At 37.3% G+C, this 26485-nt stretch overlaps 1 protein-coding gene across 1 annotated transcript in view; it reads left to right on the top strand.

Moving 5' to 3' along the window:
* LOC111328599 (uncharacterized) overlaps nucleotides 1-25414 on the top strand; it is a 197905-nt gene extending 172491 nt beyond the window's left edge. Inside the window, exons 43-67 of the mRNA XM_088731658.1 lie at nucleotides 262-365; nucleotides 737-833; nucleotides 1325-1378; nucleotides 1601-1654; nucleotides 1829-1866; nucleotides 2026-2158; nucleotides 2444-2656; nucleotides 3642-3768; nucleotides 4631-4722; nucleotides 5016-5153; nucleotides 5610-6245; nucleotides 7074-7318; nucleotides 9753-9806; nucleotides 10117-10179; nucleotides 11257-11283; nucleotides 11838-11897; nucleotides 13185-13247; nucleotides 14325-14357; nucleotides 16075-16122; nucleotides 17408-17470; nucleotides 18577-18618; nucleotides 20677-20709; nucleotides 22086-22559; nucleotides 22981-23542; nucleotides 24289-25414. Of these exons, the coding sequence (XP_088587784.1) occupies nucleotides 262-365; nucleotides 737-833; nucleotides 1325-1378; nucleotides 1601-1654; nucleotides 1829-1866; nucleotides 2026-2158; nucleotides 2444-2656; nucleotides 3642-3768; nucleotides 4631-4722; nucleotides 5016-5153; nucleotides 5610-6245; nucleotides 7074-7318; nucleotides 9753-9806; nucleotides 10117-10179; nucleotides 11257-11283; nucleotides 11838-11897; nucleotides 13185-13247; nucleotides 14325-14357; nucleotides 16075-16122; nucleotides 17408-17470; nucleotides 18577-18618; nucleotides 20677-20709; nucleotides 22086-22559; nucleotides 22981-23542; nucleotides 24289-24377 (3542 nt within the window). The 3' untranslated portion in view covers nucleotides 24378-25414. The remainder of the gene's footprint in view (nucleotides 1-261; nucleotides 366-736; nucleotides 834-1324; nucleotides 1379-1600; nucleotides 1655-1828; nucleotides 1867-2025; nucleotides 2159-2443; nucleotides 2657-3641; nucleotides 3769-4630; nucleotides 4723-5015; nucleotides 5154-5609; nucleotides 6246-7073; nucleotides 7319-9752; nucleotides 9807-10116; nucleotides 10180-11256; nucleotides 11284-11837; nucleotides 11898-13184; nucleotides 13248-14324; nucleotides 14358-16074; nucleotides 16123-17407; nucleotides 17471-18576; nucleotides 18619-20676; nucleotides 20710-22085; nucleotides 22560-22980; nucleotides 23543-24288) is intronic.
* Nucleotides 25415-26485: the final 1071 nt, after the last annotated feature.

Genomic DNA, 26485 nt, shown 5'->3' with positions numbered 1-26485 from the left:
TCGTTCTTGAATAAAGTCGTTCTTGTTGTTTAAGCCATCTTAAACACATGCAAAGCTTGATGTGTTGGCTTCTTGTCCCTTTGACCATTTCTGCAGAAACTTGTCTTGGGCTATGACTTTCATAATTTTAGAGAATCCCTGATTGAGAATCCAGAATCATTAGGATTGAGTTATGCAGGAGAAAAATTATTGCTGAAGGGCATGTACATCTACCTTTCTCACCCAGTAACTTCTCTTTTTCTTTTTCCTCTTTTGTTAAAGACAATTCAAGCGATCAAAGACGAGTTCCACTCTTCAATAATAATATAACCAACTCTCCTGCAGATGGTGCTTTTGATGAAGACAGTTCAAATTTGGGTATTCAGGTACTGTTACTAAAAATTTAAATTATTTGTAAAATTTATGGCATTTGGGTCACTTTGTCCATTTATACATAGCAGGGACTTTACACCTCTGAAAATTTTTTTAGTTTTCAATGTCAGTAATGAATTAAATGATCAAGTAAACTTGCAGTGTGCAATAAATGCAAAAACAAACAAAATGGTGGTAGACAATTGAATTGCATCATTTTAGGCTGGATGAATAAATTTATTTGCCCCCAAATGGTATCCACTTGTTGGCTGAGTGGGGGGTTGGACAGGAAAACATTTGGCTAGAGGTCATGACATTATAATGGACCAAGCATAGACGTGTAATCGGCAAAGTTTTCTGCTCCAATTTGTATTCATTTCTTTAGCTATCGTTTTCTATGCAAGAGGATCTGGAAAAGACATACCAAAATTATGAATCCTCTGACAATTCAATTTTTGGTGTTCCATGTGAAGCTGTTCCTGGTAAGTATAACATGTAGTGATAGAAACTGTCATGTTAATTGTTTAGTTGCATTGCTTGTTTTGTGACAGCTATTTAAAGACTCACTAAAACTAAGTGAAAATGTTACAAAGTATATATTATGAAAGAGGGTAATTCAAAGTATTATCTTAACATTATATGTACTATTGTTTACCTGCTTATACACTGTTTTAAATTTTGTCTTCTGTTTTTTTTTTTTCTTAACAGTTTGAAAATTCTTTTGGAAACTGCACATATTTACATAGTATTGGTATTTCTCGAACAGCAAATCTAACAACTGATCGAACAAAATCCTATTTCTTAAGGCTCCTGTGTATTCTTTATGTAAACAAGCCCCTCCTACTGAAGGGTTTTGCCACCCTTGAGGGTTTCATGCGAATGGAATCTAATTTCTGTCAATAAGAAATGCTGCATATCATCACAAAATTAGTTTCAAATGTCATTTTGTGTTATCATTTTCATTTTTGTACAGATCATTCAAATGTAGAAAGTGAAGAAGCTTATCACTGTGCTGAACAAGAAAACTGTGAGTTTTCCTTTTTATTTTCTAGTCTATTAATTGTCAATGATAGGGTACCTATATTATATGCAATACTCATGCTGAGGATTACTGGTGGTTGTTTGTTGTTGTTGAAGCAGCTCCAGTCTTCAGACAGATTTTTCCCAACTTTTTCACCAAAAGTAAGGAAAATATGGGACTAACCTTTAATATTTATGATACTAATCATTTTTATGATATCTTTTACAGCTAATTCAAATGTGGAAGCTGAAGAAGCTAATTACGGTGCTGAGCAAGGAAACTGTAAGTTTGCCTCCTTACTTTCCTGTAAGTTTTTGTCAATGCACTACCTACACTGTAGAAGTGTAAAACCTTCTGATTTTTATCAATGGTTGATTAAAATGAACTGTATGTATTATGATATTCTGATGATGATAGAAATGAAGTTAACTTGTGGTAGTTGATGTTTTGTTGCAGTAATCCAAAAGATTGGTCCTTCATCAGGTCCTGTGGAGGTCAGTTTTGACGATGTTTACCTCATTTTTGTAATTATGATGGTCTTCTAAATTGAATTTTATAAACCTGATATAAGAGGCTAGAAAGGTAACTACCGTGGTCGCCAAAAAAATTGGAAATAGCTGGCAGATGTCATTTAACACTATTTCCTTTTGCAGGGTGGAGGGAACTTTCTCATAACAGTTAGCGAAGAACTTCCAGACTGTATTGATTCTGGTTTTGCTTACTTTGGAAGTAATCATGCAGTGTTAACAAAACTGAATAAGTTTACTTTTGAAGGAATAATTCCAGGTAAGCATCTGTTCAGCTGAAATTTTAAAGTACAGAGATGATATCTGCAACCCTACAAGTGAACTGCAATCGGAAGAAATTATAGAAAATTAAAAAGTCCCATCAAGGACTGAATAGCTTGTTTTTTGGGGGGGGAGAAAGGCAGTTAAATCTCTTCAAGTTCTCCAACTACTACTTTGCTCATTTCAATTTATTGATGAGAGTCAATTATTTATCACCCATGCTTAATAGAGTTGCAGCTGCATTAGCTGACTGTTGTGAGCTTTTCTTTTTTGTTAAATCCAGCTGCCCAACAACCAGGTGTAGTTAGAGTTTGTGTGTACTCAGACACCAACCGGTTTCTGGGAGAAACAGATTTTGAATATGAAGACATGATGGACAGAGTTGCCTTCCATGCAGTACAGCTTGGTTCAGAAGGGGTGTCAAAGCTGTATGCCTTGATGGCAAAACATAGTATAAATATGTGGAACCAGAGCTCATCTGTAAAGCAAATTTCAGGTAAATTTCATCGTACATGCTGTATCATGTTCACTGCTGACTTCTGAACTACATACACTTAACCTCCAATTCTTCAAAAAATGAGTTTAGACATGGTGGTCTCAGCCACTTTGAAGACCTAAGTAAATTAAAAGTCGAATTCAACAAAGCTTGAAACTACATACCCTTTCTCCTATTCACTGTTGTTCAAAGATAACCTTTCTAACCATACATGTTCAATTTTATGAAAAAGAAAATTGAACATGTATGGTTAGAAAGGGTCAAAGAAAGTGCAATGAGAATACAGTTGGTATCCTATTCTCTAATGGTGCAATTGTTTTAAGTGTCTCATCTATTTATTTGCTTATTATTGAATGTAGCATTACAAGAAAGCTAAGGGTTTCAAAGACCATAGTGATTTAAGGAATGTGTTTTGTGTCTATATTAAGTTCTGATCCTGGTGTTTCAGTTTAAATTTTGTCTTATTCTCAAAGTGACCAACCTTAAAAATGGCATGTAACCAGACGGGCCTATAGATTCAGAAGACTTAATTAAGTGTGGTTGTCATTTTGAATGAAAAGAACATTTTCTTAAAGTTTCTCTAGGTATACATCTAACATGTCTACAATAATGTTGAATGAAAACTGAGAATAATATTTATGTTGTATGAACTAATGATACAATTCTTGACTGACTGTTGAGAGATTACATATACATTGCTTGTACATGTACATTGCTAATGTCTTCTTGTACATGTATATTTTTCTTTCATGGATTCAAGAATGATTTGAATGCCTACTTTTTAGTGACTCTGATATATCTGCTAAAATTTAGGGGATGATGTAGAGCCTCTTCACTTCTTTGAGTCTTGTCAACAAACTTCCCATGCTTTTATAGTTAAAGTGAGGATGTAACTTACAAGTGATTATCTGGGATAAGAATGAGCTATTAAGATAAGTCATTTGTATTGAAGTTATGTGCCTGATTGTTTTCTTTTCTTTATAAGAATTGTCAGGGCAAGCAACAGGTGCTATGAATGATAGTTGTCAAGAACGATCTTCATTGGCTGAGGATATTGTCATTGCTGATGAGAATGACGACCTGGCACAGGACCTTCAAGATCTAATCAACTGGTGAATGTTTTAAGTTGTTTTTCAAATATTAGGCTTCATGATTAGAATCAGTGTTGTAAGTTATTGGTCTATTTAAGCAATAGAGGGCATTTTTCCATGCTCCATAACCTGGATAAAGCCAAGTGGTATGTTGGAAGAACACTTTTAAAGCTTCTAAATCATGAGCTCAAGGCAAGTGATGTGCATCTAAGCTTTGTGAGTTTTCCCCCTACATCCCAAGTGGCTTTATATTATAGAGCCTGGGAAAAAAACATCCCATTGCTTTTGATGAAATAATTATTTTCATGCAAGCTGAGACTCTAAGCTGATATCTGCTTAGAAACTGAATTGACCAATTAGAGGATGCACAGTAACTGTATGTTCATCCTGTTATAAATAAAATTAGTGGTTTTCATTTTTTCTTAATTTCCTTTTCCTATACTAATACTCATGTTGATCAAAAAATGAAAGTTCTGATCTCAATAAAGAAACCAGACTTCCAGGTGGACAGAAAGACAGACAGGGTTAGTGTAGTATGGTATCCCTGTGTGTGATGTGTACGTATATCACGTGACTAGCACATGGAGATAGATCCGCCATCTTGATTAAAAGAAGACCTGTCGTTCTGTTGACATTTATATTTGTCTCGTCCTGCTTCTTCCTATAATATTACAGTTAGGGTTAGGGTTAGACAGATGAACTGCCAGACAGAAGAACTGACAGATAGACAGACATACAGGTACACAGCTGTGTGGATACCAGGTAAATGACTTGGGCTAGACCTGGACTGTCATGATCAGCGCTGCATTCCCCATCAGTGCCATATAAGCTGAGTGTTTTAATTTCATATACCAATATTTTCCTTATATTGTGTTATTTACAGGCTATCAGAGGAAAACTACCACCCAGTTCATACCAATAGAGGAATGTGGTTGAAAATTTCAAAGGTTGCTAATGGGCTATGCAAAAAATTGGGTGAGTTTGAATGTTTTTAATGATCAAATGGTTTTCTTTTGGCAACGTACTTACATGCAAGAACGCTACCTCTTTGAGATCTTTTGTCATCACTTCATACTTACACTCCTTGCCTACCTCTCCTAAGGGTTGTGCATAATTTTGGTTAAAAGTTTATTTGATTTTATCTAACTTTTTCTTCACTTTATTCTTCTTACCTCGATCTACATGTGATAACCTCAAAATGTGTACAGTGGTTTTTTTGAAAAGGGCTCAATAAGCCTTTCATTGATGTGATTTATTCTTGATCACAGCTTTTTCTGAAGATGTAGACCCTCAAGAAAGTGAAGAAGACTATTTTGCTGATGCTGAAAATTCCTCATGCACATCATCTGATGATGACGACGGTGCTTCACTGTCTGATCTAGCTGGCTGGAGTGAATGTCTAAATGGTAAATGTTGCAGTTTTTTATTTTATCAAAATTTCCTTTGTTGTAGAGACTATTTGTCATAAAAGAAAAAATTGTTCTTTTAAATTTTTGAGTATATATAATCACCTCCATGGGAAAGGCATTGCACATAAATATTAGTATCAAAGTAAGGGTTAAGCACTGATCATGCAGTAAACTTTATTTTATTCTAACTCATTTGAATTTATTGAAGACGATTAGGGATACGTTCTTGTATCAAAGACTCATGGATCATTTTTTCTGCTGTAGATTAGTAATCTAGTTCAACAATAATGACTTTTCTCCAAATTTAGGAATTTTTGTGCAGGCACTGTGATTAGTAAAGGGTGGTAAAGTATGATTACAAATGTTGTTATTATTTATCACTGCTTAATTCCTTTTACTGCTTAATTCCTTTTACTGTTACTTGGAATGATCTATATTTTCATCTTTTTCCAGATTCTCCACTTTCATTGCCCTTGGTTTATACTAGATTAAGCAAATCTCAAGAAGCCAATCCAAAAGCAGAATCAACTCAACATTTGAACAAACCTGTCAACATTGGGCTTGATGTGAGCCATGGAATCCCAGCAACAATGACGGAGGGTTTCACCAGTGAGCCTAGCATTGGTGACAATAAATATGTTGGAAGTGGTGATTTTCTTGAATGGAACACACCTCCTCCAGAGTCAAAAAAGACCAAAGTAAATGCTGTAAATGAAGACCAAGATACAGAGCAAGATTTGAGTCAGGAATGGGTATTCTCTTCTGAAGAAAGTACCTCATGTACTCGATTGGCATCACAGTATGATAACTCAATGCTTGATCTTCCTGGAATTGATGTGGATATTAAGGGAAGCTTGTACCAGGATGATGAACTTTTAAAGAGGCCTCACACTGAAAATGCAAAATCACAGAATTTGGAATTAAGTCTGTCTATAACTTCAATGCAAAAATCAGCAACACATGATGGACCAAGTACTCAGGATGCAACTCAGTCTCCCTCAAAAGACCCTTTGCAAAATGGTACTGGAAACAGAAATTCTAACGTAGTTCCTTCTCAGTACAGTAACAAAGACATCACAGACAACTCAGGTCAGGAATGGGCCAAATCAAGTACACATTCTGATGCAAATTAAATATTCAAGTAATTTTTTTTTATCGCCCCTTGTTAAAAGAATCATCTCTAGGCAAATAAGAGAAATTTTAATATCCTCAGTGTTTACCAATCCTTGTCATAGGCTGTTCTGTCGCGCGTAACTCGTTGCATTACACGTTTTCAGGTATTGTTCATTAAGCATTGTGGGCATGCTGTCAGAAAAGAAAATTATAATTTTATGGGTGCTTGTGCATCCTCGGAGACCCAGGGGCTGTGACTCGATTTCAAGTTTGAAATCGACTCACAGCCCCTGGGTCTCCGAGGATGGTGCTTGTGGTGAAGACGCTTTCTTGTTTCACTTTAAATGTTTATTCTCGATAAACCCGGTTACACTGCTGAAGAAGAGTTCTGATCTCGTCTATTTTTTGGGTAATGGATCAGAGCTTGACGGAACGGAACATAGGCCTTGAGCTGACTTCTTAGTATTCATTTAAAACGTCAGTTACACAGAAATGACAGTTCTAGGTAAGGGCTGTGCCCTTAAATCAAAGAAATACTGAAACAGTAATTGAGATTAGGGGCGCATTTTTTATTAATTAGCTCACTTTCAACCTATTCAATGCTGCTTCCACGTCCTCCAAAAACAATCCAATCCATTCATAAGCCATCCCTAAACTTACGAGTAAGTTGGATTTAAGACCAGGTTTATTTCAAAGCAGGAAAATCACAAGAATGTGTCCCATAATTAAAACAAACTCAGTATCTGCGCAATGCCATCAACAAGGAAATTAATGTAAGCCTGGATATTTCATTGGCAATTACAGAGGGTTTGGACAGTTGGTTTGATCCTTGTGAGATTGAAGATGGTGGAAAGAATGAGCATTCAAGATGGGAAATGCTATCTATTGAACCAAATAACACTGATGGAGGTGTGGAGGAAGATAACCTTGATAGAGAGCAAGAACATGGACTGTTTTCTGAAGAAGAGAACTTGTATACTCACTTGCCATTACCTGATGATACCTCTGTTCAGAGTCTTGGTCCTGAAGTGGAGAATAAAGAGAGCCAGGTGTGTTTGTTATGTAGAGTTTCGTCAAAGTTTGGAAGTTGTCGTTGAAGGCATATATAATAATTCATATGCAACCTTAAATGAATAAAATGAATAATTACGGTATATAGACAGATAAAAACGGACGATATAATATCCCGACGTTTCGGCGACTTCATGACGCCATTATCAAGGGTACAAATGAAAATAAAATTAACAAATGCGAGTTCAAGGGTTACAAGTAATTTGCATAGGGGAGGTAGCTACACAAATACTTTAGCACGGATAGAATCCGTTTGCACGTTCAAACTCGGTGTTAATTGTTTGATGTAAAGCATCTCGTTGACAAGACAATCGAATTTGTTCATGCACTTCTTGAGAACTTTGCAACAGCTAAGAAGGTCCTCAGGGACTACGACAACGACCACGCAGGTGCTGTCCCTGAGGACCTTCTTAGCTGTTTCAAAGTTCTCAAGAAGTGCATGAACAAATTCGAATGTCTTGTCAACGAGATGCTTTACATCAAACAATTAACACCGAGTTTGAACGTGCAAACGGATTCTATCTGTGCTAAAGTATTTGTGAAGCTACCTCCCCTATGCAAATTAGTTGTAACTCTTGAACTCTAAGTTGTTAAATTTATTTTCATTTGTACCCTTGATAATGGCTTTATGAAGTCGCCGAAACGTCGGGATATTATATCGTTCGTTTTTACCTGTCTATGTATTACTAAATCTTTGTTAATACGAATTACGGTATACAGATGTAAACTATTTTTTTCAAGTTACTGTATCGAAAAGTTGAAAGAGCAGATTTAAAGCAAATAATTATTGCTTTGCTAGAAAAATGCAAAGCAGCCAATGTTGTTCATTTGCTTTCACGAGTACACAACTGCACCTAAATCATGGAAACGTGATGGCCATGCTAGAAATAAGGCACTTAGTTCGCCACAACACTGGTTGGAAGTTTTAGCAGTAGATTTAGACGATTAGAGAGATAACTCTGCCAATGTCTGCGTGATCTTCTTCCAATGTGCGGAACATAACCAAAGTTTTATGTCTTGGACTTTAAACGCATAAAATCAGAGTAGGTGTACTAGATTGGCCAAGTTGACTTCACGAGCAGCATTTACCCTAATTATTGCTTTAGTTTTCGTTATGTGAGTTGATAAGAGAAGTTCAGCTTTATATATTTTTTTCTCATTGAGTCAATTCTTCAAATCCACTCTCTCCTCAGAATCTGCTATTGGAAAGCTATTGTAATTTCATTTTCTTAAGTGAGACTGTTGAGCTCGTGAGTCTTTTTAATTATTTTCCTAGGCCGCTGATTATGTAAGCCTGCGTAGGAGAGAATCTGAAGTTGAAAGCCTGTTTTGGAGAATCATATCCGAAGTTGAAACCAAGATATGTTTGGTTCCTCTTCAGAAGGGATTTAATTTTGTTGTAGAAATTGGTCTTTCTTGCAGAAGTAGTAGCTCTTGAAATCCACTGTAACTGTTGAGCTCGTGAGTATTTTTGTGACGTCAGGATGAGTTTTTTAAGCCCCATGTTTTTCCGAAGCTGATACACCGGACAGCATTCGGAAGTCATCAGTCCTCTAGCCCTTCATAATGAGCGCTGCAGGTCAAGCTTTTCTCTGCCGCGGGAAGACTTGAGACGAGTTAGGAGAGGTCTAAGGGGGCACGTTACTGTGCCACCGCAGTTGTAAAATGATATGTTTGCAAGCCATGAGAAAACTTGGATAGAGCAGGGCAAACGTGGCCAGAAAATATTTCGAGACTGAAGCTTTATTCATGGAAGGGCTCTATCTGTTTAGAAGCGCTAAATATATGAATGTCTAGCGTTTATGAGACGCGTGCATTAGACTCAACATCTTTGAATTGTTTGTTAAATTTACGGCTAGAAAATTAAGTGGGGATGTCTTTGAAAAAGGAAGGATTATTAACCAAAATATTCGATTTAACTGAATAAAGGCTGATAGTTTCGAAAGAAGATGACGTCGCCATTAACAACATTTATCTAAAACAAGTAGATTCTTAATTGCCGTGGGTCTGTTTAGTGATTGATCAAAGAAATTTCGATCAATTGTGTGCAACTATTTTGTCCTCACCAAATTTTGACGTCATCTTTTATCTAATACTGGACATACCAACATGAACTTGGTTTTACTCGGTGGTCAAATTTGATTTAGGTATCATATATAGTGAATACATCATGGAAAGTCGGCATTTACGCACAAGTTGGTACTATCGGAAATTGAACAACTAAGCCAAGCGAACGAGTGAGACTCTTGATACAAATTGAGGAATTCGTGAAGACTGTACGGACTGACTTTCATTGTGTTTTGCAATGACTCTACGAGCAGCATTTACCATATAGTTTTAGTTTTCGTTATGTGATTTAATAAGAGAAGTCGAGCTTTATATACTTTTTCTCATTGAGTTTTTTTTTCCCAGGACTCTCCCATGTTGGTCAGGCGTCCCAGCTTCATGCTACCGGTACGGATTAAGGTCAGTTGGATTATAATTGTATTTTTTATGTAAAGTTTAGCCAAAGTTCTAAATCAGATCTTCTGTGGCAGTTCATAGTTCTGTGGCATGTCCTTTGAACTCAGTGCTGTACTTCTCAAGATGTTATTGTCATGGTGTGTAAAGATTGTTGTTACTGCTTCGGTCGCTGGCACAGACCTCACTGCGTTCGGTCTGTACTGGCGACCTCGGTCAAGATTCTCCCATACAGACCTCCCACTCGGTTAATAAGAGCTAAGTCTCATTCTGTTGTTATTTTGAGAGGCATGAGTGTTTTTAATTATTTTCCTAGGAAACTGTTTGTGAAAACGAGATGAAAAGCCTGCGTAGGAGAATGTTCGAAGCTTATACCAAGGTATATTTGGTTGCTCTTTAGAAAAAATAAAATTTTAACGTAGAAATTTCGCACTGGCTAATCAACCATATTTATTCTCACTATTGAACATAAACAGGTACGTCAAATGGGTTAACTTAGGAACATTTGAGGAACTGAGCTTCATGTCGTGTTCATTTTGTACACACTGTAGTATTTATATGAACTTACTACCTGAACTTCCTTAATCTTCTTCATTACATCGCAGATGTGTTATTAACAATGTTTCATCGCTTGCAGCCCTTGACTTTCCATTGTGTTTTGTGATGATGAATATGATTGGCTGAAATCAATATTAAAAGCGGTCTAGATTTTCCCACTAGGTATTAGTTTTATCGCTTGAAGAGTCAGATGGCGCTCACTCATGGAGATCCCGCGACGCATCGGCCTCCCTGCAAAAGTTCGCGCAGCACGCTGGGACTAATTTTTTTCACTGATTTTTTTTTTATTCGCCCAACGATCTTAGCCGAAAGGGAGGGACCACTTGTAGTCTAATTTTTTTATGAATTTTTAAAGATCCCAAAATTGGCTTCCTTGATGTTCTTGACCGAATAGGGTGGAACAGGGCGGGTTCGCTTGTGACATTATTCCCAGAACCGATTCGACATTAGATGACGTTGCCATTAACAACATTTTGCATCTCTGTTAAGAAGATTCTTAATTGTCGTGGGTCTGTTCAGTGATATATCAAAGAAATTTCGATCACTCGTGTACAACTGTTTTGTTCTCACCACATTTTGACGTCTCTTTTATGTACTACTGGACAGACCAAAATCAACTTGGTTTTTACTCGGTGGTCAAATTTAATTTAGGTATCATACATAAAGAAGATATGTAAAGTTGGCAGTTACACACAAGTTGATACTATCGGTAATTGAACAAGGGAGCGAATCGAACGAGTGAGACTCCTGCCACCAATTGAGGAATTGGTGAAGACTGTACGGACTGACTTTCCTTTGTGTTTTGTGATGACCCCACGAGCAGCATTTTCCATGTGATTTAATAAGAGAAGTTTAGCTGTATTTTTTTCTTTTCTAATTGAGTCGTTTTTTTCCCCAGAAACTTTCTGATATCCTCAATAAACTGGTACGTATTAATTGGATTATAATTGTATTTTTTATGTAAAGTTTAGTCAAAGCTCTAAATCAGATCTTCCATGGCAGTTCATAGTTCTGTGGCATGTCTTTTAAACTCAGTGCTGTACTTCTCAAGATGTTGTTGTCATGGTGTGTAAAGATTGTTGTTACTGCTTTTCTTGGAAAGACATGTGGAAAGCTCAGTCTATCATGAGGGTTATCCTAATTTTTTTTTTTCAATTAAGGTACACTATTTGCTCAGTAACATAAATTCTGGGAACAAAATACACCTGGTATTCCCTTGGCACGAAGACCTGCAGTTTGCTCATGGGGACATTTGACCGCATTTATTTACTTTTCTTTTTGGGAAATGCGTTTTCATATATCTACTCATCGCGTTGTCTCTTTTCAAGATAGTTGTTGTTCAGATGAATGCATTCTTGAATTCACGAAGATGTCGTTCAGATTATCATTTGTAGTTAGCTTGAAAAGAGATTGTTAAAGCCTTATCAATGGGGTCATTGTGTTGTTTCAATCATGGGGCTAATGAAGATTATTTTGAAGGCATATATAAACCAACGTCTTCGGTGCCGTATGAGATGTATTACAACTGAATCATTATGGGTATGTATCAAGCTCAGTTGTACTATAATTGTATTTTTTATGCAAAGTTTAGTCAAAGTTTTTAATCAGACCTTTTAAAGCCGATTATAGTTCTGTGGCAGGGCTTATAAACTCAGTATTGTACTTCTTAAGATGTTATTGTCATGGTGTGTGAAAATTGTTGTTACTGCTTTTCTTGAAAAGACGTGGAAAGCTGAGTCTATCATGAGGGTTATAGCGAATTTTTTCATTTAAAGGTGCCCTTTTTGCCCAGTACCATGAATTCTGTGTATAAAATATTCCTGGTATTCTCTTGCTAGCAAGATCTGCTGAGTGCAGTTTGCCCAAGGGGAAATTTGACTGCATTCATGTACTTCTCTTTGAGGGAAATTCATCATCTTGTATCTTCTTATTGTGGTGTTTCTCTTTAAAATAGTTGCTGTTCAGATGAATGCATTCTTGAATTCACGAAGATGTCATTCTCGTACATGTGTTCAGATTATCATTCGTAGTTAGCTTTAAAAGGGATAAGTGAAAGCCTTATCAGTAGGGTCATTGGTGTTGTTTCATTTATGGGGCTAATTAAGATTATTTTTCGAGTATAAACTCCATAAGATAGAGTTGTTTAAAGCCTGGGCAGATTTACGGATTGAAACTTAGATAGATTGTAGCCCTACGAGGAAAATGGTTGAGCTTTAAATATTGCTTTTTATTATATGGCTGTGTCTCACAAGGATTGGGATCTACCGAATTCACGAATTTGATTGGCTGGAAGCAATATTAAAAGCAGTCTAGATTTTGCCATCTAGACCAACATCTAGACTGGTCTAGAAAAAAAAAGGTACACAGAATATAAAAACTTGGCATTTAATATACAGCCATATAATCAATGTCTCATTAACCGAGCTGGGTTGGTCTGTATGGGAGATTATTATATGGCTGTGTCTCACAAGGACTGGGAACCACGGAATTCACGAATTTGATTGGCTGAAATCAATATTAAAAGCGGTCTAGATTTTCCCATCTAGACCGGCATCTAGACCGCTCCAAAAAAAAAAAAGGTACAAAGAATATAAAGAATTGGCGTATGAGACACAGCCATATAATAAACATCTTATTAACCGAGTTAGGTCGATCTGTATAGAAGAATCTTGACTTCGGTCGCTGGCACAGACCTCACTGCGTTCGGTCTGTACTGGCGACCTCGGTCAAGATTCTCCCATACAGACCTCCCACTCGGTTAATAAGAGCTAAGTCTCATTCTGTTGTTATTTTGAGAGGCATGAGTGTTTTTAATTATTTTCCTAGCGAACTAATCGTGAAACCGAGTTGGAAAGCCTGCGTAGGAGAATGTCCGAAGGTGATACCAAGGTATGTTTGGTTGCTCTTTAGAAGAAATTTAATTTTAACGTAGAAATTTCGCACTGGCTAATCAACCATATTTATTCTCACTATTGAACATAAACAGGTACGTCAAATGGGTTAACTTAGGAACATTTCAGGAACTGAGCTTCATGTCGTGTTCATTTTGTACACACTGTAGTATTTATATGAACTTACTACCTGAACTTCCTTAATCTTCTTCATTACATCGCAGATGTGTTATTAACAATGTTTCATCGCTTGCAGCCCTTGACTTTCCATTGTGTTTTGTGATGATGAATATGATTGGCTGAAATCAATATTAAAAGCGGTCTAGATTTTCCCACTAGGTATTAGTTTTATCGCTTGAAGAGTCAGATGGCGCTCACTCATGGAGATCCCGCGACGCATCGGCCTCCCTGCAAAAGTTCGCGCAGCACGCTGGGACTAATTTTTTTCACTGATTTTTTTTTTATTCGCCCAACGGTCTTAGCCGAAAGGGAGGGACCACTTGTAGTCTAAATTTTTTATGAATTTTTAAAGATCCCAAAATTGGCTTCCTTGATGTTCTTGACCGAATAGGGTGGAACAGGGCGGGTTCGCTTGTGACATTATTCCCAGAACCGATTCGACATTAGATGACGTTGCCATTAACAACATTTTGCATCTCTGTTAAGAAGATTCTTAATTGTCGTGGGTCTGTTCAGTGATACATCAAAGAAATTTCGATCACTCGTGTACAACTGTTTTGTTCTCACCACATTTTGACGTCTCTTTTATGGAATACTGGACAGACCAAAATCAACTTGGTTTTTACTCGGTGGTCAAATTTAATTTAGGTATCATACATAAAGAAGATATGTAAAGTTGGCAGTTACACACAAGTTGATACTATCGGTAATTGAACAAGGGAGCGAATCGAACGAGTGAGACTCCTGCCACGAATTGAGGAATTGGTGAAGACTGTACGGACTGACTTTCCTTTGTGTTTTGTGATGACCCCACGAGCAGCATTTTCCATGTGATTTAATAAGAGAAGTTTAGCTGTATTTTTTTCTTTTCTAATTGAGTCATTTTTTTCCCCAGAAACTTTTTGATATCCCCGTCCTCAATAAACCGGTACGTATTAATTGGATTATAATTGTATTTTTTATGTAAAGTTTAGTCAAAGTTCTAAATCAGATGTTCCACGGCAGTTCATAGTTCTGTGGCATGTCTTTTCAACTCAGTGCTGTACTTCTCAAAATGTTGTTGTCATGGTGTGTAAAGATTGTTGTTACTGCTTTTCTTGGAAAGACATGTGGAAAGCTCAGTCTATCATGAGGGTTATCCTAATTTTTTTTTTCAATTAAGGTACACTATTTGCTCAGTAACATAAATTCTGGGAATAAAATACACCTGGTATTCCCTTGGCACGAAGACCTGCAGTTTGCTCATGGGGACATTTGACCGCATTTATTTACTTTTCTTTTTGGGAAATGCGTTTTCATATATCTACTCATCGCGTTGTCTCTCTTTAAGATAGTTGTTGTTCAGATGAATACATTCTTGAAACACGAAGATGTCGTTCAGATTATCATTTGTAGTTAGCTTGAAAAGAGATTTGTTAAAGCCTTATCAATGGGGTCATTGTGTTGTTTCAATCATGGGGCTAATTAAGATTATTTTCCAAGTAGTAAACTATTAGTAGGTTTTATTATGTTTACTGTGAATGATATTTCACATCTGTTAACATATGTTAGTTGGATGCTACGCGCAAAGTGTCTGGAATTGTGTTTAATGTGGCTTAGACAGAATCCGTGCCATCAGGGTCGCAACGGTGTTTCTATTTGCGGCACCTCTATCCACTTGGAATTATTAATACACACAGTGTACTAGTTAGTGAACTGTAGTACAAGGCGATACTCCTCAGTTGTCTATTTGAATGGAGTTTTGTCAAGGTTTTGATTTTTAGTTAACTGAAGGTAGAGAACTGTTCCATTGACTTCAAGTTAAGGAAGTTCAATAATGAATTGTAGGCATCCTGTTGTGAAGTCAGGATGACTCTTAAAACGCAATGTTTTTCCTAAGCTGATACACCGGAGAGCATTCAAAAGTCATCAGTCCTGTAACCCTTTATTATGAGTGCGGCAGGTCAAGCGATTCTCTGCTGCGGGAAGACTTGAGACGAGTTAGGAGAGGTCTGAGGGGGGCACGTTACAGTGCCACCCCAGTCGTGAGAGGAGATGCTTGCGAGGCACTAGCTAACTCGTATAGAAGTAAGGCAAACGTGGCCAGAAAATATTTCGAGAAGCTTTTTTCAAGGAAGGGCTACATTGTTTAGAAGGGTAAAATATATGTACGGTCTTGCGTTTATGAGGCGCGTGCATCAGATTCACCATTCTCGAATTGTTTATTAAAGTTACAGTCAGAGAATTAATTGGGGAGGTAGGATCTTTGAAAAGTGAAAGGTTGTTGATCAAAGTCATCTTTTTAATAATACCTTTACGAAATGAAAACCTATATTTTGATATGATGGTCACCGTTGCAAAAACCAATCTACGTTCATTTTTCACTTTTCAGGCATAATACGTATCAGGTTTGTCGCTTGAAGGGCTAGGTGCCGCTTACTCATGGGACTCCCTCGGTGCATCGGCGCTACTCCAATAGTTCTCCACCAGTGCCCTAACTAATTTTTTCCACTGATTTTTTAGTTGATTCGCGCGACGGACTTTGCCGACAGACTTTCCATTTGGTTTTGTGTTGATTCCACGAGCAGCTTTTACCATATAACTTGTGTTTTCTTTAGCTGATTTGATAAAAGAGGTTGAGTTTTATATATTACTTTCTCATTTAGCCACATTTTAGGCGCCTTCCGCTACCTTTTCCAACTGAATCATTATGGGTATGTATTAAGCTCAGTTGTATTATAATTGTATTTTTTATGCAAAGTTTAGTCAAAGTTTTTAATCAGACCTTTTAAAGCCGATTATAGTTCTGTGGCAGGGCTTATAAACTCAGTATTGTACTTCATAAGATGTTATTGTCATGGTGTGTGAAAATTGTTGTTACTGCTTTTCTTAAAAGCACGTGGAAAGCTTAGTCTATCATGAGGGTTATAGTGAATTTTTTCATTTAAAGGTGCTTTTTTTGCCCAGTACCATGAATTCTGTGTACAAAGTATTCCTGGTATTCTCTTGCTACCAAGACCTGCTGAGTGTAGTTTGCCCAAGGGGAAATTTGACTGCATTCATGTACTTCTCTTTGAGGGAAATGCATCCTGTTGTATCTTCTTAATTTGGTGTCTCTCTTTAAAATAGTTGCTGTTCAGATGAATGCATTCTTGAATTCACGAAGACGTCATTCTCGCACATGTGTTCAGATTATCATTCGTAGTTAGCTTTAAAAGGGATAAGTGAAAGCCTTATCAGTTGGGTCGTTGGTGTTGTTTCATTGATGGGGCTAATTAAGATTATTTTTCGAGTATAAACTCCATAAGATAGAGTTGTTTAAAGCCTGGGCAGATTTACGGATTGAAATTTAGATAGATTGTAGCCCTACGAGGAAAATGGTTGAGCTTTAAATATTGCTTTTTATTATATGGCTGTGTCTCACAAGGATTGGGATCTACCGAATTCGCGAATTTGATTGGCTGGAAGCAATATTAAAAGCGGTCTAGATTTTGCCATCTAGACCAACATCTAGACTGGTCTAGAAAAAAAAGGGTACAAAGAATATAAAAAATTGGCATTTAATATACAACCATATAATCAATGTCTCATTAACCGAGCTGGGTCGGTCTGTATGGGAGATTATTATATGGCTGTGTCTCACAAGGACTGGGAACCACGGAATTCACGAATTTGATTGGCTGAAATCAATATTAAAGCGGTCTAGATTTTCCCATCTAGACCGGCATCTAGACCGCTCCAAAAAAAAAAAGGTACAAAGAATATAAAGAATTGGCGTATGAGACACAGCCATATAATAAACATCTTATTAACCGAGTTAGGTCGATCTGTATAGAAGAATCTTGACTTCGGTCGCTGGCACAGACCTCACTGCGTTCGGTCTGTACTGGCGACCTCGGTCAAGATTCTCCCATACAGACCTCCCACTCGGTTAATAAGAGCTAAGTCTCATTCTGTTGTTATTTTGAGAGGCATGAGTGTTTTTAATTATTTTCCTAGCGAACTAATCGTGAAACCGAGTTGAAAAGCCTGTGTAGGAGAAAGTTCGAAGCTGATACCAAGGTATGTTTGGTTGCTCTTTAGAAAAAATAAAATTTTAACGTAGAAATTTCGCACTGGCTAATCAACCATATTTATTCTCACTATTGAACAAAAACAGGTACGTCAATTGGGTTAACTTAGGAACATTTCAGGAACTGAGCTTCATGTCGTGTTCATTTTGTACACACTGTAGTATTTATATGAACTTACTACCTGAACTTCCTTAATCTTCTTCATTACACCGCAGATGTGTTATTAACAATGTTTCATCGCTTGCAGCCCTTGACTTTCCATTGTGTTTTGTGATGACGAATATGATTGGCTGAAATCAATATTAAAAGCGGTCTAGATTTTCCCACTAGGTATTAGTTTTATCGCTTGAAGAGTCAGATGGCGCTCACTCATGGAGATCCCGCGACGCATCGGCGTCCCTGCAAAAGTTCGCGCAGCACGCTGGGACTAATTTTTTTCACTGATTTTTTTTTTATTCGCCCAACGATCTTAGCCGAAAGGGAGGGACCACTTGTAGTCTAATTTTTTTATGAATTTTTAAAGATCCCAAAATTGGCTTCCTTCATGTTCTTGACCGAATAGGGTGGAACAGAGCGGGTTCGCTTGTGACATTATTCCCAGAACCGATTCGACATTAGATGACGTTGCCATTAACAACATTTTGCATCTCTGTTAAAAAGATTCTTAATTGTCGTGGGTCTGTTCAGTGATACATCAAAGAAATTTCGATCACTCGTGTACAACTGTTTTGTTCTCGCCACATTTTGACGTCTCTTTTATGTACTACTGGACAGACCAAAATCAACTTGGTTTTTACTCGGTGGTCAAATTTAATTTAGGTATCATACATAAAGAAGATATGTAAAGTTGGCAGTTACACACAAGTTGATACTATCGGTAATTGAACAAGGGAGCGAATCGAACGAGTGAGACTCCTGCCACTAATTGAAGAATTGGTGAAGACTGTACGGACTGACTTTCCTTTGTGTTTTGTGATGACTCCACGAGCAGCATTTTCCATGTGATTTAATAAGAGAAGTTTAGCTGTATTTTTCTCTTTTTTAATTGAGTCGTTTTTTCCCCAGACTTTTTCTCATTGAGTTTTTTTTTCCCAGGGCTCTCTCATGTTTCCCAGCCTTATCTGTAACATGTTAAAGGTACGGATTAAGCTCAGTTGGATTATAATTGTATTTTTTATGTAAAGTTTAGTCAAAGTTCTAAATCAGATCTTCTATAGCAGTTCATAGTTCTGTGGCATGTCCTTTAAACTCAGTGCTGTACTTCTCAAGATGTTATTGTCATGGTGTGTAAAGATTGTTGTTACTGCTTTTCTTGGAAAGACATGTGGAAAGCTCAGTCTATCATGAGGGTTATCGTAATTTCTTTTTTCAGTTAAGGTACACTATTTGCTTAGTAACAAAAATTCTGGGAACAAAATACTCCTGGTATTCCCTTGCCACGAAGACCTGCAGTTTGCTCATGGGGACATTTGACCGCATTCATTTACTTTTCTTTTTGGGAAATGCATTTTCATATATCTACTCATCGCGTTGTCTCTCTTCAAGATAGTTGTTGTTCAGATGAATGCATTCTTGAATTCACGAAGATGTTGTTCAGATTATCATTTGTAGTTAGCTTCAAAAGAGATTTGGGGTCATTGTGTTGTTTCAATCATGGGGCTAATGAAGATTATTTTCCAAGTAGTAAACTATTAGTAGGTTTTATTATATTTACTGTGAATGATATTTCACATGCGTTAACATATGTTAGTTGGATGCTACACGCAAAGTGTCTGGAATTGTGGTTAATGTGGCTTAGACAGAAGCCCTGTCATCAGGGTCACAACGTTGTTCCATTTGCGGCACCTCTATCCACCTGGAATTATTAATACACATAATGTACTAGTTAGTGAACTGTAGTACAAGGCGATACTCCTCAGTTGTCTATGTGAATGGAGTTTTGTCAAGGTTTCGAGTGTTAGTTTACCGTAGGTAGAGAACTGTTGCATTGACTTCAAGTTAAGGAAATTTAATATTAAATCGTAGGCATCCTGTTGTGAAGTCAGGATGACTCTTAAAGCCCAATGTTTTTCCTATTCTGATACACCGGAGAGCATTCGGAAGTCATCAGTCCCTTTAACCCTGTTTTATGAGCGCTGCAGGTCAAGCGTTTCTCTGCCGCGGGAAGAGTTGAGACGGGTTGAGACGAGTTGAGAGAGGTCTGAGGGGGCACGTTACAGTGTCACCCCAGTCGTGAGAGGAGATGCTTGCGAGCCACTGGTTAACTTGGATAGAAGCAAGGCAAACACGGCCAGAAAATATTTCGAGACCGAAGCATTTTTCAAAGAGGGGCTACATTGTTTAGAAGCGCAAAATATATGTATGTCTTGCGTTTATGAGGCGCGTGCACCAGATTCCCCATTCTTGAATCGTTTATTAAAGTTACAGTCAGAAAATTAATTGGGGAGGTAGGATCATCATTCGTATTAGGTTTATTGCTCGAAGAATCAGATAGCGCTCACTCATGGAGCTCCCGCGGCGTATCGGCGTCGCTGCAATAGTTCGCGCAGCACGGTGGCGCTAATTGTTTTTCACTGAATTTATTTTTACTCGCACAACGGACTTAGTCGAAAGGGAAGGACCGCTTGTAGTCTTATTTTTGTTATTGATTTTTAAGGATCCCAAAGTTGGCTTCCTTGGTGTTCTTGACCGAATAGGGTGGAGCAGGGCGCGTTTGCTTGTGACATTATTCCAGGAAGCGATTCGACATTAGATGACGTTGCCATTAACAACATTTTGCGTCTCTGTTAAGTAGATTCTTAATTGTCGTGGGTCTGTTGAGTGATAGATCACAGAAATTTCGATCACTCGTGTACAACTGTTTGGTTCTCACCACATTTAGACGTCATCTTTCATCTAATACTGGACAGACCAAAATCAACTTGGTTTTTACTCGGTGGTCATATTTAATTTAGGTGCCATATGTAAAGAATACATCATGTAAAGTCAGCATTTACTCACAAGTTGGTACTATCGGTAATTGAACAAGTGAGCGAAGCGAACGAGTGAGACTCTTGATACAAATTGGTGAAGACTGTGCGGACTGACTTTCCTTTGTGTTTTGTGATGACTCCACGAGCAACATTTACCATGTGATGTAATAGGAGAGGTTGAGCTTTATTTTTTGTTTTCTAATTGAGTCGTTTTTTTTCCCAGGAATCTCAACATCTCCACGTCTGTTTCGTTGTGGTACGTATTAAGCTCAGTTAGATTATAATTGTATTTTTTATGTAAAGTTTAGTCAAAGTTCTAAATCAGATCTTCTATAGCAGTTCATAGTTCTGTGGCATGTCCTTTAAACTCAGTGCTGTACTTCTCAAGATGTTATTGTCATGGTGTGTAAAGATTGTTGTTACTGCTTTTCTTGGAAAGACATGTGGAAAGCTCAGTCTATCATGAGGGTTATCGTAATTTTTGTTTTTTCAGTTAAGGTGCACTTTTTGCTTAGTAACAAAAATTCTGGGAACAAAATACACCTGGTATTCCCTTGGCACGAAGACCTGCAGTTTGCTCATGGGGACATTTGACCGCATTCATTTACTTTTCTTTTTCTATACGCACCATGGTGAGGTAAATATTTTGTTCCAAAATATTTACCTCACCATGGTGAAAACGTGTTTTCCCCACTTTACAGTAATGTATATATTTTTTAACTGGTACATGTTAAAAATTTGGTGGCAGTGTTTATTCGTTGTGCTAAGCCTGGGCATAGTGCTAAGAGGGTTACATACTAAGAATAATAATGTGTAGCTTTGGTGCATCGAATGATAATTTTATCATTTTCCTTTTATATTCCGATTTTACGATACTAAATTGTCTCATGAAAGAGATGTAGATGTACAGTTATGTTTGGAAGTCATAAAGGTTTTTTCCTGAAAACATTTTCATTCAATAATTTAAAAAATCAGCAGCAATAGTGGGGTGATGCGAGTCGACTTGAATTCACTTTGAATTCATCTACAGGTTACACGTGGTGTAGGATGTGTGTGATTAATGGATAAAAATATTAATGACGTGTTTAAAATACTTGCTGTACAACAAAACAATCAAAGATGTATTGCGTCCAACTTGAACTAAGACAGTATCACAATTTAAGTTTATGTCTGGTAGCTCATACTTGACTGAAAAAAAATCCAGGAGAACAAAACAGAAAAAATACTTTGAACTAGAAAACATTTAGCAAATACGTGTTGTGAATTTTTAAGCTCATAAGTGAAAGGGGAAAGATGATTTTCGTCTTGTAGGGAACTTGGAACATAGAAAAATAAACGAAAAATTCTGAGGTGCGACACCTCATTGGAACTTTTCTTTTTTTCACGCATGTGATAAAACGGAAAATCGTCTCTCCAATAAGGGTTAATGCTGTAGTTTCCTTCGTTTTCTCATTCGCGTTTTTCACCTTTCCCGCCCTTTTCCTCTTTACCTTACCCTACTTGAACTTCCTTCCCTTTTTGGAAAGGCTGCAAAGTCTTATCCATACAACCATGGCTAAAAAACGATGAAATATATTTACACCGTGACCTCGCTTCTTGAATTCTTAAGTGTACCTTTTTCCATTCTCATAGCTGAGAGACAAGAAGACAGCAAGTTTGCCTAAACGGTCAAGAAAGATGTTGATGACTCTAACAGAGATTGGCTTCAACTATTTGCGTCTCAGTCCGAGGTGGGAACAGTTTAAGCCTTGCATCATGGATGAATCACCTGGTGATCATTCCAAAACCCGTCATGACTTTAAACCTACCAGCAAACGTATGGACAGAGGGACATTAACAGCTGTAGGCAATGCCAAACGAGGTCATTACGTAGTTGTTGAAATAGAAAAAACTCACCCCAGTGTTGCCGCTAGCACTATTTATGGCAGGGAGATCAATGAAGGATCCCGTTTGGGTCAAGCTTTTCAACTGGCGACGAAAGATCTCAAAGATACTTGGGATGAAGTAGAAGTGAAAGCTGAAAGTGTTCAAATTGGTTCAGTTGTCAAGTACGTTCAAGTAGGGGACGGATTTGTCTTTCAAGGGAACACGAAACGTCCGCGACAGGTGAGCAGGCTTTTTTTGATTGTTTTACCTCGATTTGGAATACCTCGCCGTCTAAGAACTTCTAATCCCAAGATGGAGGTTGTGAAATATTCGAACTATTCACCCAGTGAAGTACTTTTAATTTCGTAGAGCAGAATTGATCGTAGATTCAATTTTTTAAAATAACAGCACCAGTTTCTCGATACTTGAACACGGGCCACGGGCTTTGAACGATCCTGAACGTTACATAGTACAATATCTTTGGAGTAACTTTTGATTTGTTCATTTTCTTTTTGTTGTTTTTGTTGATATTGCTGTTGTTATTGTTGTTTTGTTTGTTTTTTGCAAAAATCTTGCCTGATTTTCTACATTTAAAAAGTTTGTTATAAAATTGTACACCTCAAATACGGCGAGGTATTTACTAATTGAATGATGCCTATAGTTGCAGGATGCGGATAAGGTTTTGTCAGACCTCAGCCCTGTTGATGGTGCTCACAGAGGCGTTGAAGATTCCGCTCCTAACTACTCCAAAATATTAGCCGAAGAGAGTTGCCAATGGGATATATCTGAAGAGGGATCCAGGGTGGATAAACGTTTTCAACTGTGGACGAATTATCTCGAAGTTTTTCTGGAGAGTATCTTGGCCCTCCGCTGTGCCGATGGTCTTCACCGGGGCGTTGAAGATGCCTTTCCTAACGCCTACATTTTAGCAGAAGGAAATTACGAAGACTGTACACCCAAGGAGCTATCGCGACTCACTAAAGTTGAAAATGAAGCTATTTCAGTCTTCACTAAGCTTGGGAAACCTTTGAACCTCAAGCTGAATTGCGTAGAAAATCTTACGCTACTTATACCTACTACTGCACTGGAACTGAGTCACGTGGAAGATACTGAAGATGTTGCAGATGGCGTCTTTGTGGAGGTTGCAGAACCGTTTCTGATTTCTGGAGTTGACGATTTAAGTAAGCCGCCCTACCCATCTATTTGTGACGGCCTCAGTCCACGTAAGTAAATTCAACTTCTCATCATATGTTATGTTCAAGCTGAATAATCTCCCTATAATTTTTTGGCAACATCGGTAGTAGTTTTATCAAATTTTTTCCCATGCTTTTTCGTCACTATTGGTCTTGCCGAGTCCAATTTTTTTCGATCTTATTTGTTCTAAAAACTGAAAGATGATTATGTTTAGGTCGTTAATTCTAATAGTGTGTCACTTACGGAGGTTAACCTTCTAGACAAGAAAAAGGTTTGGCAACCCCGCTCCCGTCAGAGTTTTGTTGCCTCTCAGGAAAGGCTGAGCTGTATTATTAAAACAGTCTATTTTCTTTCCTCGACAAAATAAAGATTTTGTCAAGGGGAACCTAGAGAAAGGAGGCAGAGTAATCTCAGGTACCTAAGATTACAATTACAAAACGGTACATAAAGAAGGAAGAGGCGGTTTTTAAGCGTTAACCATAAAAATAATTCCATAGCTTTGGAAATGGTACCCAAATGGTTTGTTATCAGCCCTTTATGAGGAAATGTTAGCTGTAGTATGGAAACAAAACATTTTGTTTCGTAAGTTTTGCCTTTTTTTGAATTTGAAAAAAAAAAAAATGCTGGATTGATAAGCAAGCTTTCGAGGCGTAATAGCAGTATTCCTTGTGATTTCTTGCCAAGAAACTTGCTAATAGTTTTTAGATTTCATAAACCAGCTTACGCCTGAAATGATTTCGTAGAAGGTAAACTTTTCCAATTTCTTTCTACTTAGGAGACGAGCCTAAAGAAATCCCAGTCGAAGCGGAGAAACTTGAAGCTGATCCTGAGGAAGCCGCCAGTGAAGATGGAGAAGCTTTTTGAGTCCCAGTAAATATCAGTTTAACTTAAGACTAGATACATGAACTATCATGTTCAAGAAATAAGAGAAAATTTCGACATGGATACCAGAAGCGGGAGTTAAATCTGACTCCAAAACGCAACATTTTTTAATTTGTATTACTTAACTTTAGAGTTGTCGTCAGAGGACACAATTTTAAGATAAGTGAAATTTTAGTGCTGCTTTTCTAGGTGTATCATTTAGATATTTATTTATACTTAAAAGTAACGTAATATTTCAGCAATTGCTGAAGTTCCTAAATTAAGCATAACATGTCGAAGCCTTCGTTGGGTTATATTCCCATTGTTAGCGTTAGTCCTTTGGGTAAGCTTTCGTTTACTTCAATGCTTTGGTTGAATTGCAAAACTTGCTATCCAAACGAAACATGTTAAACTAAAATCAGTCACAACTTCGTCACATGTAGCTTTGAGTTCTTATTGGCTCTGTGTGATATTTGCCATTGTTCTGGGTTTACAGAACTTAATGGTCCTTAACTTACATATTACGCTTGTGCATGCTGTTAAGTGCATGATGCATAGACCACAAACCGAGTTTTACGGGGTCAAGTGTTTGTTTTGAATTTTGGAAGGGCATTTGCTCGCAAACGTTTAAAAGTATTTTGATGCATCCATTTTAAAGTCCCAAGAAGGGCGTTTTTCCTAGTTCGTCGTTACTAGGGTCGATATTTAAATAACCTAGATGATACATGAATAGTTTACAAATTATATTTTGCCTTTAGTAAGTAAAACACTTATTTGCAATTTCGAAAACAAAGGGAAATAGCAAGTTTTCGTAAAGTTTCCATACACGATACCATGCCTAATTAAAGAATTAGTGTTAGGTAAATATGCAAAAAGGTGAAATAGCATGCTATCAGAAATAGGTAAGAATGTAAGTAGAATGTATACCATTATAAACTTAGAGAATTTATGGATCTGATTCAAACAGGTATTATCCATATTATTATTCCTAGTGCTAGTGGATTTATTTGTTCATGACAATAAAAAGGCATCAAGGTGAACATATGGTGTGAATAGGATTATCAATCACTTGTTTTAGGAATGAATTTCAGGCTTTAGATTACTAAGCATTTATGAGTTACAGATGGCAACAAAGTGACCGAAGGGAAACCAGTCTAGGAAACCAGATTAACTTAAGGGGTGAAAAGTTACCACCGAAACTTACTTACATGCTTCCAACTTCATAGAAATAATGATCAGCCGACATTTTTACTTTGTGTGGGAATATTTTCGAGATTGGTATGATATTCAGCTTTCCCCAAGCAAACGACGTTCATGTGGCGCCCAACATTAAATAAGTAACCGATAAAGACCCGTGCGAACCTATACAGTGTTTGTATTTTACGTTTTTGAATGTTGTAAAATCAGCTAAAATCAAGTTCGTGAACGAGAACAGGTGTTTAAACTGAGGTCTTTAAGACATAACATGAACAAATGCGACTTCCGATTAAAAAAACACTGCCTCGAATTCTTTTTTTTTTTTTTTTTTTTTTTAACTAAAAGAATTTTTCCTTGAAAAGCAAATATATCTGATAGAAATGAACAAATTGGAAACTTTGTTCAAGATGTAAAGGAACACAAGCGCAAACACTGATGCAAATGATAACGAACCCTGAAGGAACGTTGCATGTCATCCGCTGCTTGTCACTAATCGTTCATTCTTTGCACGTCCCTCCAATAACAACATGCCGCATGACTAATCAGGTAGGGGTAGCTGTTGCAGTTAAATGGGTTTTCTCTTTATTTTATAGCCTGAGATATGTTTTCATCGTGATCAACATTTGATGCTACACTGTGTTACTTAAACGATTGGAGTCTAGTAAAATAAGAACAAAAACTTCAGATTTGCCAGGATATGATTGTGTGTTGTTTAGTGAGATTGAAGCTGCCTGCAGTGGAATAGATATGGAATTCATTCTCGCTTTGTCTCTTGGATTGGTCAAAGAAGTTTACTACTCCTTCGATAGCGGTAAGGCAACGCTGATATTTTGCCATTTTTTACCACTGGGTTACCGTATTGCTCGTACGTTTTCATTCCTTCGTAACGGATGGAACAAATTTCGATCACTTGA

This window comes from Stylophora pistillata, chromosome 8 (genome assembly GCF_964205215.1).
Source record: "Stylophora pistillata chromosome 8, jaStyPist1.2, whole genome shotgun sequence".
In the NCBI taxonomy this organism is placed as follows: domain Eukaryota; kingdom Metazoa; phylum Cnidaria; class Anthozoa; order Scleractinia; family Pocilloporidae; genus Stylophora; species Stylophora pistillata.
Note: the sequence above shows the minus strand (reverse complement) of the source record. Positions and strands in the feature narration are given on the sequence as shown.